This window comes from Loxodonta africana, chromosome 12 (genome assembly GCF_030014295.1).
Source record: "Loxodonta africana isolate mLoxAfr1 chromosome 12, mLoxAfr1.hap2, whole genome shotgun sequence".
In the NCBI taxonomy this organism is placed as follows: domain Eukaryota; kingdom Metazoa; phylum Chordata; class Mammalia; order Proboscidea; family Elephantidae; genus Loxodonta; species Loxodonta africana.
In genome coordinates this window covers 81,158,294-81,175,087 of record NC_087353.1, presented here as the reverse complement: position 1 = coordinate 81,175,087, position 16,794 = coordinate 81,158,294, and the positions used below count along the sequence as shown (strand labels likewise).

At 41.9% G+C, this 16,794-nt stretch overlaps 1 protein-coding gene across 19 annotated transcripts in view; it reads right to left on the bottom strand.

Moving 5' to 3' along the window:
* Nucleotides 1–138: 138 nt before the first annotated feature.
* The window catches only part of TNRC6A (trinucleotide repeat containing adaptor 6A), a 236,294-nt gene continuing 219,638 nt past the window's right edge, over nt 139–16,794 (bottom strand). For all 19 annotated transcript variants that reach the window (XM_023558847.2, XM_023558846.2, XM_064295709.1 and 16 more), the window contains 7 exons: nt 12,559–12,717; nt 11,761–11,901; nt 7,813–7,920; nt 6,025–6,246; nt 3,454–3,524; nt 2,709–2,848; nt 139–2,189 (listed from right to left, as the gene is read on the bottom strand). In XM_023558847.2, coding sequence (XP_023414615.2) covers nt 1,814–2,189; nt 2,709–2,848; nt 3,454–3,524; nt 6,025–6,246; nt 7,813–7,920; nt 11,761–11,901; nt 12,559–12,717 — 1,217 coding nt within the window. In that variant the 3' untranslated portion in view covers nt 139–1,813. The remainder of the gene's footprint in view (nt 2,190–2,708; nt 2,849–3,453; nt 3,525–6,024; nt 6,247–7,812; nt 7,921–11,760; nt 11,902–12,558; nt 12,718–16,794) is intronic.

Below are 16,794 nucleotides of genomic sequence, written 5' to 3'. Positions count from 1 at the left end.
TAAGTTCAGATAAAATGTTCAAATATTTGCTTAGATTTTTGAATTGGTTGCTTTATGAGAACCCTCATACATGGCAACTTTGAAACTGTCATTATAAAAAAGAGCCTACAAATAAATTCACAAAAAAGAGACAATTAATGTTGAGCAGCCAAAAAGTCATGGTTTATTATATCTGAAATTTCATAATTCAAACACAACCAAACTGTACATTTTACAATCACATTCTATTTGTAAACAGTTAAAAGCCACTGACTTCTTTTGCATCTTAGGACACAAACAGTTAGAATCAAGGCAATGAAATGATGGCAAATCTGCGCTGTTAAAATTTTTACCCTTGTTTAGTCTCTTCTTTGACTAAGCAAGCATTATAATACCATTTGTGGGCAAAACGAAAAGGGGGGAGGGGAGAAAGAAATTTTAAAAATGGTGTAACTCGTTAAGTTTTGCAACAACATTTAAAATTTTTTCTTTATACAACAAACGACTCTGTAAGCCCAATACCTTGGTTACAGTATGCATAGTTACTGATCTCGGCTTTAAGGTACAACAGTTAAACATTAACACAGTCACAAGAGAGCAGAAACATAGAGAGCCACTTGATGGGATTACAAAAAACAATTATTACCTATTGATTATTAGCAAACCATCATCACTCACTAATAAAAAGACAGCGTCTGAAAGCAGAATGTCAAACTCCAGCTTTAAGCGTTTTTCTTTTTTTGGCAGAGAAAATTCTTTAACAGGGCAATACGTAGTATCAGTGCTAAAAGTTGGGGTTTTTCTTTTATTCCTATAAGAAACTACAAGGAGTTATTTTATTTTATTTTTTTTTTGTTTTATTTTGTTATTATTAACTGGGGAACTGGTTTTCCTGAGAACCATGCTCTTTGATTTAGGACAGGAATAGAAAAACAAAAGAACATGGCCAAATGCTGCGCCTTTTTCCCAGAGATAGAAAGCATCTTTTAAATCATCCTCCTTTTTTTTTTTTTTTGTCTTTTAAATTTTTTTTTTAAATGATGAAAGAGTAAACATTTTTTTTTTTTTTCTCAAAAAACAAACAAAAACATCTGTAAACAAGAAGGTTCAACATGGGAACCTTCAAAACAAAATGGAAAGCCTATTCAAAGTGCAGGGCCCGTCCTGGGTGGCAGGTGGGCTGCAAGTCACAGCTGTGGCCACAGTTTTTCAAACTGCAGAGCGAAATTCTTTAGTTTTACATCATGAAAGAACTGGTGCAATACTTTCATTAATAATCCTAAGTCAGTATCATAACTTGATCTTTTAAACTCCACAATACCACAATAAGGTAGGCAGACATCAAGGCATAGTAGAGAGCGCACACCTTTGAAGAACGTCCTTGAGTAAACATTTACACTGGAACAGCTGCCCCCCCCACACTGCCGGTTAGCCGGAGAGAACACCATTCAGTGCAAAGTGAAAAGCTCATACATTATCAGCCCAAAAAATGGTTTTGCAAAAAATTAAAACAAAAAAAAGGGGGGGGAGATAGAGAAGGGGGGGGGGAAGATTCCAAAAGCTAAACATGATGAAGATACACAAGGGAGCTCATTCTCTATGGTTTAGCATGTATGGCGCTATTTGGGAGTGTAAATAGATACCTTTTCACATTATAATATTGGCCTGCATGATTCAAGTATTCAAACTGATATGTTTTGGGGAAAACAAAGTGGAAAATGTGCAGAGAATAGCTGTTCCCACAGGTGGCCCCTGGCTGCAGGCTGCGAGCCCAACTTAGTGCTCCTTTCTTTCGCGTCTTGAGGTCACAGTTTGTGAGTCGACATCTACACTGTTACATGGACTCTCCACCCCCACCCAGGTGGTCAACAGAAAGAAAAGCATTAATGGGGGACGGGCTGCTAATTCCCCGTGGGTCGCTGCTGCTTGGAGGACCCCACAGGCTTGTGGAATAATGTGGGGTCCCCCAGAGTGAAGTGCCATGAAGGTCTCCACAGTTAGTTCCCGACAGCCCAGCACCATTCCAGTGATTGAGATCCGTCCGGCTGGAGAACGAGTGGGAACAGTCGAGGGAGCCCAGCCGGCTCTGGCTGGACCCGAGAGACTGCCAGCCGGGAGAAGGGGTCAGAGACTGACTTTGTGCAAAGAAACGACTGATCTCCTCTTCACTGGCAAACTCAGCAAGAATAGTAGTGTTCCCCAATACACACCTGGAGAGGGGAGACACAAACAAGCATGGTGAAGACTTGGCAGACTGGAAGGGTCTGCTTAATTCAAAAGTGGTGGGGAGTGGCGGGAAGAGAGGAATGGGGAGAAAGAGGGAAGGCACCATTTAGCCAGCGTGCCTGCCCTTCAGAGGGCGCACATGTACCTGGAGCTCTCGTGGGCCCTGCCTGCTGTGCCCAGAGGGAACCGCTTCCATGCACGAAATTGTGGGGTCCCAAGATGATGTTTTTCATCTTCCATGGGCAATCTAAGGAACTTTCTAGGGCCATCCTGAGCAGGTGTAACACTCCCCCTCGTGAGTACTGATCTTGGAACCCTGGATGCAGTGGGACTGTAGCTGCTGGCAACGTGCTTTCACGGCAGGACCCCCATTTGCGGGCACAGAACCAGGCACAGTGTCACCAGCTATGTGCTCACACATGCACTTCCCACAACCGAGGGAGCCCTGAACTAAAAATTGTGGGGGCATTTTCAAGTTGTCAAGAGCAGAATGGCCAACTTACATGTGCAGAGACTTTTGTGCCTTCACTACCTCTTCTTTTGAACTGTAACGGACCAAAGCATTTCCATGTGGGAGGTTCAGGTGGAATGTTATCAGTGGGCCATGTTGCATGCACAGAGTACGCAGAGTTGAGCCATCAATCTAGGAGACGGAGGGTGAAGAACAGTCAATCACATGACCAGCCAGGGAGGTTGTCCCAGGCTGGGATGTTGCTCCTATCTCCCTTCCCCAAGGTCCTTCCGACACCATTCGTCACTGGTTCTTGCTGCAAGGTGCTCCTCACCTCCCCTGGTCCCAGGGCCAAGGCTCTGAAGCCTCTAGACTCCTGGACAGTCCCCAGGCCCTCAGTTCCTTAGCACTGCCCCTGCTGCAAGGTACCGCTCCCTGGGGGGAAAGGGGGTGGCCTCCAGAGGTTGTGGGTGGGGAGGGTCCAAGGCTAAGAAAAATCCAAAAGAGCAGACCAGAGTTTCACAACATGGTCTAAAGACCATACCCATGCCTTTATAAAAATGCAGATTCCCGGATCCTAGACCAGACCTAGGAGATAGGTCTCTGAGGTGAGGCCTAGGGATCTGTATTTCTGGCCAGCTTCCTAGGTTACCCTTACGCACTCAGTGGGTAACAGGTAACCACTGGGTCAGACCCCAGCCTTCCCGAGACATCTAGAGACCAAACTCACACAAGACTGAAAACCTTTGGTCCTGCCCTGGTGTATCCCTACAAACCCGGGTACCTGGTATTCTTACCTGAGGTGTGAGGTTTTTCAGAACAAGCCAATTAGTTATTCTCCCTGAGCTGCTCTCACCCCAGCTGGAACCTGTGAAACAAGGAGAGAAAAGGATGAGTCAGGTTTCCAAGCCTGTGGACAAACACACTCCAGTCAAATTAGTTCTTCAGCAGGATCACCTGACACCTGGCTTCCTTCGCTTCCTTGACTACTCACTTGCACTTCTACATGGGACACCCTCTCCCTAGACCCAGAATGGGCTCATCCCACCCTGATCCAGGTGCTAACCCCTGGGACAGGTGGCTCTGCCTTGGGGAGAGCAGGCTCAGCAAGACTCCCAGCTAATCACACAGCAGGGCAGGGTAGTAAGCCACTAAAGGCCATACCCTTCTGGAATCGTCTCATTTATAAGCTAAAACTATCTCCAAATGGGGAAAGATCTAAAACTATCTCCAAATAGGGAAAGATCTCAGCTTGTGATCATCTGAGGTACCTGACACAACAGACAGTTTTATTACTTTGTGCATGTGTTCCACAAGGCATCAAGTTTTAAGGGGATTTGTTTTAAAAACTTGAAATCGCCCAGACCATTTTTTTTTTCTTCCTTTTTAAATTGTGCTTTAGGTGAAAGTTTACAGCTCAAGTCAATTTCTCATACAAAAATGCATGCAACATATTGTTTTGTGACATTAGTTGCAATCCTACAATGTGACAGCACGCTCCTCCTTTCCAGATGAGTCCTGTCTAGTCTTTGTCTGAAAAGTGAGCTTTGGGACTGGTTTCAGTTCTGGGCTAACGGAGCATCTGGTGTCTCATTTTTGGTCTGGGCTACTCCAAGAATTTTTCATCTGGCCCTCCTGCTGCGCCTCCCACCCCCTCTACTCTCCTCCCAGCTGCTGGAGCTTGGAAACATGATCAAGTCACTCCCCTTTCTGCAACCACTTTAAAGGCAACTTAGTCCTAAGAAAAGCAGCCAAACCAGGGCTTGGAACTGGTTTGGTCCAGTTTGAACCCCTGCTGAGAATTTGCATCTCTACTCCAAATATACTGAACCAGAATCTACTTTTTACAAGATTCCTAAGTGATTCTTTGTATAACTTTCTGGGAACCTGTTAGAAATGCAAATTCTCAGCAAGGGTTCCAACCTGAATGGACCAGTTTGAAGCCCTGATCCAGATACTTTCCTGTGGTTCAGGGAGATTGTCCCATAACATGGCGCATGCCTAGTCTCTTTCTCACTGAACCTTGGCCTCCCCCCACCTCCCCATCCTCTAATAATTCTAGCAGGGGACACTTGAGCCTCCTTAGTTCTGAGTCTTGGCACATGCTGCTCCCTCTGCTTTGTGTACTCTTACAGGTTTGCAGATCCCACTCAACTCCACCAGCCCTCCTTGTCTACCCAGAGTGTGGGCTCCTAAGCTCTTGCCAACTTTTCTCATCTCCCCTCACTGAAGATGTCTGTGACCAGAACGAACCACTTACGCATGATACCACTGACATGCCTTTGCATTTAACAGTTTGAGAAGGACTCAGGTATTCTTTTCACTTAATTAAAACTTTCAACCCAAAAAACTCAGTAAATTTTATTGCCACCAATCACCTGTCTAAAGATCAGAAATGACAAATTAGATCACAAAATGTTAGTGAGGTTTTCTTACCCATTTTCAGCTTGGAGACGAATGTTTGGTAGGTTTTAAGGTAGAGTGAAGGAATAAGACCATATTTTCTAGTAGAACTGGTAGAAGGGAGCAGAAGAACACGATGCCAGTGCAAACCCAGCACCAGGCATTTACAGACTGAGTACAGACAGAGGAATATTTGTCCTGTTTTCCTGGGCCAGTCTGGCTTATGCCTGTTGGCCCTGTATGATCAGTGGCACCCACTTTCACTCTCAAATGTTTCTGTTTAAATAATAAGCTATATGTGCATCCCAAGTATAGGTGAAGTTATCACCCCAACAAGCCCCACTCTTCAAGACCCAGATGGGCTGCTCCTACCTTCCCCAGCCTTGCCAAATAACACCTTCTGCTGGGTGGCACAAATGGTTTGCACCTGACCACTAACCTAAAGATTGGCAGTTCAAACCCACCCAGTGGTGCTGCAGAACAAAGGCCTGATCTGCTTCTCTAAAGACCACAACCAAGAAAACCCTATGGAGCTCAGTTCTACTCTCTAACAAACGGGGTCACCGTAAGTCAGAAGTGACTTGATGGCAACAGGTTTTTTTTTCACTCTGTGTGACATGGTGTTATTCTGCAAGCCTGCTATGAGTAGGAAGTTACTACAGATTTCAGTATCTACTCTTGAGGAACTTCTTGAAAGAAAGGAGAAGAATAAGGAGATCCCCATTCTGTTAACTCTATCAATGAATGTTGTAATCTTTGGGTAAATGTGCTTAAGTAAACCGGGTTAAGACTCAAACACACGGAAACTGCAGAAGATAACAATGCATATGGTCCCTTGCGCGCTCATTCCGCTTCACTGAGGATAATGTCATCACCTACTCTTTAGGTCTTTGTTAAACTAGACTGTTGGCACCGGTTAATTCAGCAAATAAACCATATGAAATCATCCATGTATTTCATCTTACCTGGGGTATATCTGGCATCAGAATTTCCCCATCCTCCACCTACACGAATGGGAGAATTATCCCATGTAGACAAGGGTGGCTTCTGACCAGTCAGTCCCGGAGGTGGGCGGGACGGAGCAGTGATGTTTTTAGGTGGCAAAGGGACCTTCCACAGTTCATGAGCCAGAGAGGTGTTTGTAACTGAACCAGGAGACCATGTCAATTTGGAATCACTATTTCTGGCTACTCAAAGGAAAGAAGAGTTTGGGGTTGGGGGGAGAGAATGTTTTCAGAAAACAGAAAATTTAAATAATGATAACATCCATCCACCCACTAACAGAAAAACAAGCAAAAAGAAACATAATTAAAAACCCCCAAATCAAGCTAAACTGCAAAGAAAAACAGAAAATCAAAAGGAAACATCCTCCCTGCCAAAAACACTCAGACCACTTGTCCGCTATTTACAGTTTTACGACCTAAGATTCTTAATCCAGTGCCCAAAATTCTCATTGAAATCACACAAAAACCACTGCTTTGAAGTGCTCTACAACAGCAGTTAACTCCTTACCTTAATAACCATACTTGAGTCACTCAGCACAGTCACGTAAGTCACTGAAGAGATTTTAGAACTTTGTTGCTTAATCATGGAGGGGAAAAAAAGCCTACAAAAGTTGACCTGACTCAAGGTGTGACCCCAGCAGATATTGGCCAGGTGCCTCCTTGGTGCCACCTGCTGGGCTGCTAGGCTCCTGCCATGCAGTATTTCTGCGCCACACAATTTACTGAGGATCCGAGAGGTTAAGTGACTTGCCTATGGGGCCTATTAAATGGAGAGCCAAGACTGAAACCTAGTCCATCTGGCTTAAAAAAAAATTTTTTTTTTCCCCTGATATGGGGTTGCCTCATAAATAAGGGGAGTAATTTAGGGGGTGTGCAGAGATCAGGAACACAGTAAACTAAGTCAAAAATAATGCTGAAAAACATGAGGGGAACAGAAAAGGATGGGAGATTTTATACTTCCATCATCGTCCATTTATTTTTCACTGTCTCACAAAGTGCATGTCCTTTAGGTCAGTGCCATTCAAAGTGTGGTTGTGGACTGGCCACAACACACTGTCCACTGCTACTCTGTGACAAAATGAGTGTAAAAATTCAGAGTAAGCAGCTATGAACTTTGGCAGTAATTTGACATTGCCATAATTCTCAAGTGTGTACCGTATTTTTACACAAATAACGCGTGCCTTCTACGCTTGTATGCCAACTGCACCTTCCACCCTCAGGGTTATTTTCAAAAGCGCCACTATGCCAATTTTTTTGTTTTTTACATGTTGCTGTAAAAAAAAATTAGCATAGTGTGCTTATGAAAATACCTCGCAGGGGGAGGGTGCAGTTGGCAAACAAATGTAGAAGGTGCGTGTTATTTGTGTTAAAAATACGGTAATTATTGTGCTAGCCGTTCAAAATTCATGTTTGCTTTATTTTACAAATGTATCAGTCTGTGAGGGTTGAAATATTTTTTACAAAAAGGTCCTTCATCACGGATAATATGAGAACTGCTTTGAGCGATTAAATTTAATTACAGGCCTGAAATGGCTCTCAGATCAGAGAAAGCACTTTGGTGAAAACTGATTATTTTAGTAGATGACTGCTAAGTGCAAAAAGGGACAATGGTGTTAAAAGGCCTCACAAATATATTCTCTCAACTTCCCCCAAAAAAGAGGGAATAAAAAAGAATCCACAGCCACTGGTTGTAACTAAATTCCTTCCTTCTTCTGAGATGGACCTTGGCAAGGTCAGGGTGTGACCCACCTGAAGTGCTTTGTGCTGTACTGCTGAGGGGAACGTTGTAGTTGGAGGCACGAATGGATGACCAGGCACTAGTTGAAGGCAGCGTGGTGTTCAAGGATGAGGATGACCCTACATGGGGGAAGAGTCCAATTAGTCATGCACCAGAACCAAGGACACGGCATTTAAAAATAAGCAAAAACATCGAACGAAGGTGAAACTTAACAGCATGCCACAAGAAAAAGGAAACAGGTACAATGAGGGAAACAGACTGTACCGAAGACTGCACCTTCCTTCCTGCCTTCAAAAGCATGCTCAGAGATAGCTTGCTAACTGTTTTTACCATGGCTCCCTGTTTTCCTACAACTCTCCATGAGAATATACTCTAACAACTAGCTGTAGCAACAGAGATAAGTGACAACCCCTGGCTCTCCTAGGTCTACTAGGTCTTCATCCTTCTCCATCAAGACCCATATCCAGTCTCCAAGACCTACTATTTCTTCCCATTTCTTTTTTTTTTTTTTAAATCAACTTGATCATTACTCTAGCTTAGCTCCAGAATTGACCCTTACCTGGATCACTACGACCACTCCCTAACTGGTTTCCCACTCAAATCCATTTTGCCCACCACGCGCAGATTACCCACTTTAAATGTTGATTCTTCCAACTCAGAATCTTCAGTGGTTTCTTACTTCCTTTAATATTAAATCTAAACTCCTCTCTTGACTTTCAGAACCTTCTATAATTTCCTAATTTTCCCAGGCTGCCCTGCAGTCTGGGTTTTTCACTGTTTCACAAACATGTAACAGCTACTCATAATTTTGTTTGGTTCCTTTCACCTGAATTAGCCTTTCCCAGATGGTCTCTCGCTCTCTGACTCATTCAATGAAGCAGAAAGAAAGTATCTCTAAGATACTAGGTATCATGCTAAGTATAGCAGTCAACAGGAACATGACCAAGTTTGGCCCTTGCTTGAAGGTTACAGTGTTTTAGAGAAACAGCAAGGTGTGGTTGGAGAGAAGGATGCAAGGAAGATCAATAGGACATGGGGAAGAAAGAAAGAACGGGGCAGAAAGAGACTAGAAGATGGAAGGGAGTCGGACTATAAGGGTTGGTCTAAGTTACTTTAACTTTGTATTTCATCCTGGAGCCAGTAAGAAGCTGTTTTCAAGCAGGGAAATGTCATAATCACATCTGTGTGTAGGAAAAAATCATTTGGGCAACAGGGAGGAGGCTCTATGTAAGAAATGGCGGGACCTGAGCTAAGACAATGATATGCAACAATACACACACCAGCCTGCACTGATCAAATGTGTCTCTGAAATATACTTGATGTCTAGGCTATTCAGAAAAGCACTAAAGAGATACAATCATCTGCTGTAATACTAATGAACACATTCTTACTGCTGGAGGGCTGCCTCAGACCTACCTTCCCTGAAGCTCCTTCTGATAAAGCTGCACTTCCCTCTAGGCTATGTGCCACCCCAGACAGACAGCAATAAAATACTCCCATGGGTAGCTTTGACTCACTGTTCTTCACAGACCCCAGGTTAGCCCAGAGAAGTTTCTCCCAGGGAACTTCCTATGACAAGAGTTGACTGGTGCAAGTGAGGGCTAGAAAGAGAGTGAATGCTTATAAGGCAGCAAGCCTAGAATGGTGAGGCTCAGAGATTCAGAGCACCTCGGAAGCCTGCCAGGCACGCCCCTGGACACCCACACCAGACAGCTCACACTCTACCACTAATCTGGAATGAGGTGAGAGGAAATACAACCAAGAGTGTGTGTGTGGACATGAAGCGGTAGAAAAGTACTCTACTAACCTGGGCTGGCAGAAGAGAATAGAGGGCAACCCTTCCGAAGAGGTGGATTTCCTTTTCAGCATTTCTCTTTTACCTCATGGAATTAAACCATTTCAGAGCCACAAGGGATCTTCAAGATCTTACCCAACTCCTACATTTTTAGATCAGGAAGCAATGGCCCAGGGTCACAGTTAGTGGAATAATCTGGGCTAAAATTCCAGACACTGGACTCGCAAGCCATACTGTTACCACTCTAAAACTGTCCCGTCTACTAACCCCTGCTCGCCATCTGCCCCTTACTGCTCAAAGTCCTTCTCTGACGGACTTCACCAGACTCTCAGCCCCCATGTACCTCATTGCAAGGAGGTATAATCTATTCTAGAGGCAGAATAACAGCATCTCTTTCATCTCTCACCACATTAGACGCTCTCTATACGGAAAATCACTCAATACTCAAGTAAAAAGAGGTGCATACATGGACACTAAGCTGAAGATTACAGAAATATTTTATTGAAAAAAATCTGGTATCAATTAGGCACAGGATGGGTAGTTATAACAAATATGAAGGAAAAACCAAAGATCTGGAAGGATTTTACCCTTAGACTGCTTCCCAAATATACCTTTAAGTTCCTTTCTACTTTAAAGAAATTGAAACTGATAGAGACATTGTATTACGGTTTTACTTTATGCAAGAAAGACACTAGGCAACACCAATCACCTGATTAATACTCCAAAGAAAAGGCCATGACTTATATCAAAATACTGGCAAATTAATATACATTGAAGTTAAAATTAAATGCTCAGGACATGATGTATAATTTACTATGATTCCCTCCTACAACTGACCTCTTCAATTAATCAGCTACCGGTTTCAATCACATCAGGTGAGATGGTAGCTACTGGTTTACACTTCCTGTCTGTCAGAAACACCTCCCAACTTGTAGCTTTTCCGTCCCAGTAGGGCACAATCACATGCCACAATCAAGTTAAATATGAAATAAACTGGTGCCACCTTGAGGCAAGAAAGGAATAGTCTGGCCCACACTAAGGCTGCAGATACAGAATCAAAGACTTTAAGAACAAATCCTATTCACTATCTTTAAAATCAGCTAAAAACTGGAGGTCTTCAAATAAACATCCACTTCAAATTAGAGCATTACAAAGGAAAGAAACAAAATAATGATCTGGTGAAGTGAGTAACTTGCTATCATGCCACATAAGATGTCTGTTTTTGTCTGAAATGGAGCTCTAGTGGGGCATCCCTGGCCAGTGTGGCGTCTTGTCTTTCTTCCCCAGTTCACCCTGGGTCAAGGAAAAGAAGAGGCAGCAGGGTCCTGTTTCCTTCCTTTCTCTCTGACAGGTCTACCAGTACCTCCTTTAAAAAAAAAAACAAGATAAAACCCTTGTGCCTGCAAGCCATCGGGTTCTTCCATTATCAGTTGGCCCTGACCCCCTTTTCTCCTGGGAAATTAGCACCTCGATGACTTCCATCAGCTGCCTGTTAAATCTGGCCGTTTGAGAATGAGGAGGATTCTTTTCTTACCACTGTGACGTGGCAAACACTTGTTTAACAGATAATATATTTAATATGCTGTGTCACAATTTCTTTATCAACTATTTAAAGAGAGAGATGAAAGGATATGTGTCACAGAAACCAAGAAAAGATTTTCATTCACTTCATTTACCTTTCTCTAGTGCACAATCATGCATGCAAATATTTATGGTGAAAAATAACCATGTGGTAGAAAATATGAGGATTTTCTTTAAATTAAATTTTTACGTTAAAAGTGCATCTGGACTGCAGCGACCCTTACATTGATTGGTCTTCTTTTTATACTTTGGGAGACAAAGAAAGCCTAATTGCCACTCCAGATCAAAGGCCTTCAGTATCCAGAGTTTATAAACATGATTAATGGAAAACAAATGCTACTGGTCCTTTGTATTAACTGTTACCACATCCAATGATAAGACAATAAAGCCTCATGATTTTAAAAATGGCCATATTAAAGAATCAACTATGGGAAAATTAAGGAGAATTCTGTTTTCATTTTCATGATTCCTTTGGGTGTGACATGCTCTGTAATGCTGGTGTGACTTCTGCTGCTGAAAGTTTCACACCTGCTTTGAGACATTCTTAAATATCCAGAATTCCGCCTTGTGCCCTCCTACATACCACTGTTCCTGTCCCTGAGGTGGTCAACTTCCCGCACAGTATTAATTGAAAGATTGTTTATGACACTGCCAGGAGTGACGTAAGGGTCAGTTTCGGGGTCAATGTTTGGATAACCTTTCCATGGTTCACCAGGGCGAAATTCTGGAAAGAAAAATTTTAAATTAGTTCAAAGCTTAATTATCATTTCAAAATGCATTATTAAATATGCAGAACTTTTTTCTTAAAGCTATGCAACTCTCAAATATTTTCCAACTTATACTAAAATCCCAAGAGTCTGGTTCAGTAACACAGCTAGTACAATATAAACTGTTCTTTATGAATAATGTACCCTGAAAGTTTATATAACTGAAATCATCTCTTCCCGTTTATTTTTAAACACAAACATTTTAAAGTGCTTTATGACAAATCTCAAAGCGACAGCAACTTGTGTAGGACAAAGCGGGCCAGTTGCCTTTCTGATAATTCCCCAATACAACTGAAGATACTGTCAAGTTAGTTCCTAGAGAGATGAACAGGCTCTATGAATTAAGATTTTTTAATATTATCCTTCAAGCTGGTCAATGGGACCCATCCTGCCTTCACTGTACGGAGCATAATGGCACTGCTAACACACCAAATACACTCATATGCCCAGGACTTTATGTTCAGCTTCTCATTTGTCACTTCTACAATCTTTCTGATCTAGCACAAATCAATCCAACAACACAGAATTGGACTAAATCACTAGCTAATTGAGTCCAGATGTCAGAATACCTTAATGGAAACATACTGTCATAAAAGAAGCAGTTAGCATTTTACCTGGCGGCCAATTAACACTGCTAGAGCCATTAGGCGATTTGGCACGTGGCCAGCCATCTCCTATTGAACCCGGAGGACTGGCTGGTGAAGTACTGCTGTTCATAAAGTCATAGGGAACAAATGGAGATTCTTCCAGCCTGAAACCACTTGAAATAGCACCTAAAAATAAAGATGATGGTGAAACAAATGCAAAATACACTATTGAATCTATTCTTGTAGTTTCTCAATTATAAGACAACTTTCTATTAGATCTCTGGGTTCAACTGTGTTCTACAGATTATGCGAAGATATAAGGAGATAGGAGAGCTCAGAGGTCCATTTTTAACTCTCTTCATTTGAAAAAAAGAGTTTCACTGCTTAAAAAATACACCCTCTCCTGGCTAATCAACATGATTAGGTTCCAAAGACCAGGTCGTTACGTGAAATTGGCATTATGTAAAAATGAAGGATGACCATATAGGATCACAAAATGAAGGATAACTAACTCACTACATAAATGGCAAATGACATCATTACATAACTGCCAAACCACTGAGAATCACGGCCCAGCTAAGCTGACACATAACCATAACCATCACAGCCAGCGTTACCTCTCGCCTCGCACCCTGGCAATTGTTACTGTCAAACCTATGATGTTGATGCGCCAACTAGCCAGATAGGAGACTTTTTACTGTTGTAAACACATGTCACATAATGAGACAGTTGGTAACTGAGGAGCAGGTATAGCCTGCAATTACCATTTCAGGTATTTCATTACAAGAAGGATATGAGGAACACAACCATCAACAATAAGTGACCAGAATATGAGTACAAAATTATTTCTAACTTACTAAAACATTGTATTTTGGCCTAAACTGAGAAAAAGCACAGTGACCCCTTTGTTGAGATTCATGTTTTGGGGTCAATGAGCAGCACTGGAGGGAGGAAGAAAGAACTGTGGTGAAGAAAGGACTGTGGTAAGGAACAGCATGAGTGGCAAGAACCATATCCCAGAATCCAGGAAACTGTGTATTCATGTATATCCAGGATATACATGTAATAAAAAGAAACGGACATTCTCTCTTATCAGGCTATTTCTAAGTCTACCTTATATTTGAGCAGTTCTACTCTGCACACATGGGGGTACCATGAGTCTGAATCAACCCAGCAACTAACGACGACAATAACACTGTACTTCAGCCACTTGTGATAACACAGCATTGAAAATACGTGTTAACAAGATGAGTGTGAAATCCATGAAAACAGCTTAATCTCAGTTAGAAACAATCATTTATTTTCTTAGATTATGATTTACTCTCCAAACTGAAAACAGCCATTTTAAACACATATTAAAATGACTACTGCTTCATAGAAGAAGTAAAATACATCATTCACTCATTAGAAGAGTTTCAGCTGCTGTGCCAAATGCTGTAGATAGAAAAGTAAGACAACCAGCGTCCTTGCCCTCAGTGACACTATATTCTAACCGGAGAGAAAGACAAAAAAAAAAAGTAAACTGAGAAGGAGACAGTGTGTGACGAGGAGGGGCAGAGATAGCATGTTAACAGGTTGGAGGAAGAGATCTAGGCAATGGGGACAGTTTGAGCAAAGACGTGAGGAGGAAAATAGCTTGGCATGTGTGAGGAACTGAAAGACCTTCCAAAACCATTGTGTCTAGAAAACAGGAAGTGAGACAGTACATAACATTAAGGAGTGGAGCCCTAACCTTGAAGGGCAGGGATGACCAAGTTTGTCTTGTTTTAACGTTCGGAATTCAAAGGCCCAGGGGTGCGATGTGTATGCTCTGGTTAGCCATTGGCCCTAGGACTCCAGACTGGCCTATGCCCAGCCACCTCTGCACACATTTGTATGTCTGTTCCTCAAACGCATCCGACTTTGTAACATCCTCACGCAGGGCTATGGAACGCACAATAAGGGGTTCTTTTATATTAAAGTGTTTTAAGAAGGGAAGTAATAAAGTTCGGTTTACCGCAGTGTGGAAAATGGATTCGAAGCAAGGGAAGCAAGCCTGGAAAAAGGAAGATCATCTGAGGCTGCTGAGGTGGTAAGAGATAATGGACACATACACTATATATTTTGGAAGTAGAACGGACACTATTTACACATGGATTGGACATGGAAGTTGAAGGAAGGAAGGAATCAAGAATGTTAGATCCAAATGTCCATCAACTGATGAATGGATTAACAAAATGTGATATAGCCATAAAATAGCGTATTATTCAACTATAAAAAGACTGAAGTACTGGTAATATGCTACATCACGGATAAATCTTGAAAACGCTGTGCTAAGCGGGGCGAGGAGGCCAGTTGCAAAGGATCACATATTAAATGATTACATTTATATGCAATGTTGGGAATAGGAAAATCTATAGAGACAAAAAGTAAATTAGTAGTTGCCTTGGGCTGCAGAGATGAGAGAATTGGGAGGTGTTAGTTAAGGAGTACGGGGCTTCTTTTCACATTAATGAAAATATTCAAAAATTGATTGTAGTGATGGATATACAACCCTGAATATACTAAAAGTCACAGAATTCTAGACTACGAGAGAGTAAATTGTATGGTATATTATATTATTAAAAAAAAAAAAAAAAGGCTGTGTCTTAGGTTTCTGACTTCACTAATTTGACAGAAGGAGGAAGAAGTACATTTTAGCAACATGGGGAAGAGTAAGGGTGAAAAAGGAAAAACCAGTGACTTCCATTCATTGACAGGTTTGAGAAGGTTGTAAAGAAAAACCCTGGTTCACAGCTGTTCCAGCTATGCACTTCTGATAAAACACAGCAGTGGCCTGAATGTTGCTTTAGTCTCATTTCATCCCAAAACAAAGGTTCCCGTGGTTGCAAGTTACAACATCCAAGCTTCTACATCAGTTACTTAGAGATGGCAGAGCTGGGTCTCATGCCAGTCACTGCTGGGTATTCCCCTATCCCTGAGGTAACTTTGTTTCTCTATCATTTCCATTTCCCCCTCTGCTCTGGCTTCCTCATCTAGCTATTTTTATCTGAGTGAATTACCTTTTTTGTAAGCTGAATCCAAACCACTTGGGAATGAAGTAAGATATAAAGTAGTAGCTGCAAGTAATACAGTTTAATAGCATAATTGCCAAATTTCAGGTGACAAATTCTTATGCAAGAGCCTGAGATGACAAAAGTATTCAATTTTTTTTTAGTAAGAAAAAAGGTCCACTTATTAAAACTTCACTTTGTATTAAAAGTGAGATAGGTTTGATACAAGCAGCAGCTAGGGTCTGATTATGTTCTATGATTTCAATGTATGACAAAACATCAGAAAAATGAAACGTAAAACTTATCTGGTAGGATTAGTTAAAGCTAATAAAGATGGATTGACACTGGAGAAACATCTTTGTCTTAGAGGCAGACAAGAGGGCATTTAGTGAGGTAAGATGGCTAAGGACCAACTGACCACTTCTGTGTCTAACCCTCTTCTAGTGCTTAAGTGCCTCATTCACCTTCAAAACATCCAAACAGGTACTATTATTATTCCAGTCACAGAAATAGGGGGCCTGAGGCTGAAAGAGGTTAAGCTACTGCCTGTAGCTAACTGGTAGCAGAGCTCAGTCTAGACTCCAAAGTTCATGCTTATTTTGACCATTTTCCATCGTCTCAACTCCTTATTCTCACCCTTAACAAAAAATTCCAAATGTGATACACTGGTGAGTGGCAAATTCAACTTAGAATTAAGGACTGTTTGAGTCATGGTTCAATGTTTCCTGTTACATGACAATTTTACCTTTAACCATCAGTCCAACGTGTACAATGTAGAAAGCTGACCTCTAAGCCAAGTTTAGTCAAATAAAGTTTCACGATAAAATTCAACGGGTAGGAGACTCCCTGAAGACGGCAGCCTGAGCAGTTCTATGCCTCCTTCTCCCTGATGCTATTACCAAGGAAAACAACCAAAGATCAGAAGAAACAGCTCTGTAAGATCTTTAAAAAGTAATCAGAGAGCTGTAGCAACTAGATGAATGTGAAATCGAGAAAAAGGCAACTTGTAAACGGTAAAAAAAAAAAAATTTTTCTTTATACCGTCAATGGCCTTCCCCCTTTCCAATTTCTAGGCAGCTGTAACTGTAACGGGTGGGAGAATGCAAACCATGCTCTCAGAGACGGGAATATTCTCTGATCCTGGAGTGCACAGAACAGACTTCTTGCATTCACTTGGTGGATTGTTGTGTGTCTCTTTTAAACTGTCTGAGGGCTCCCTGAAGGACTGAAA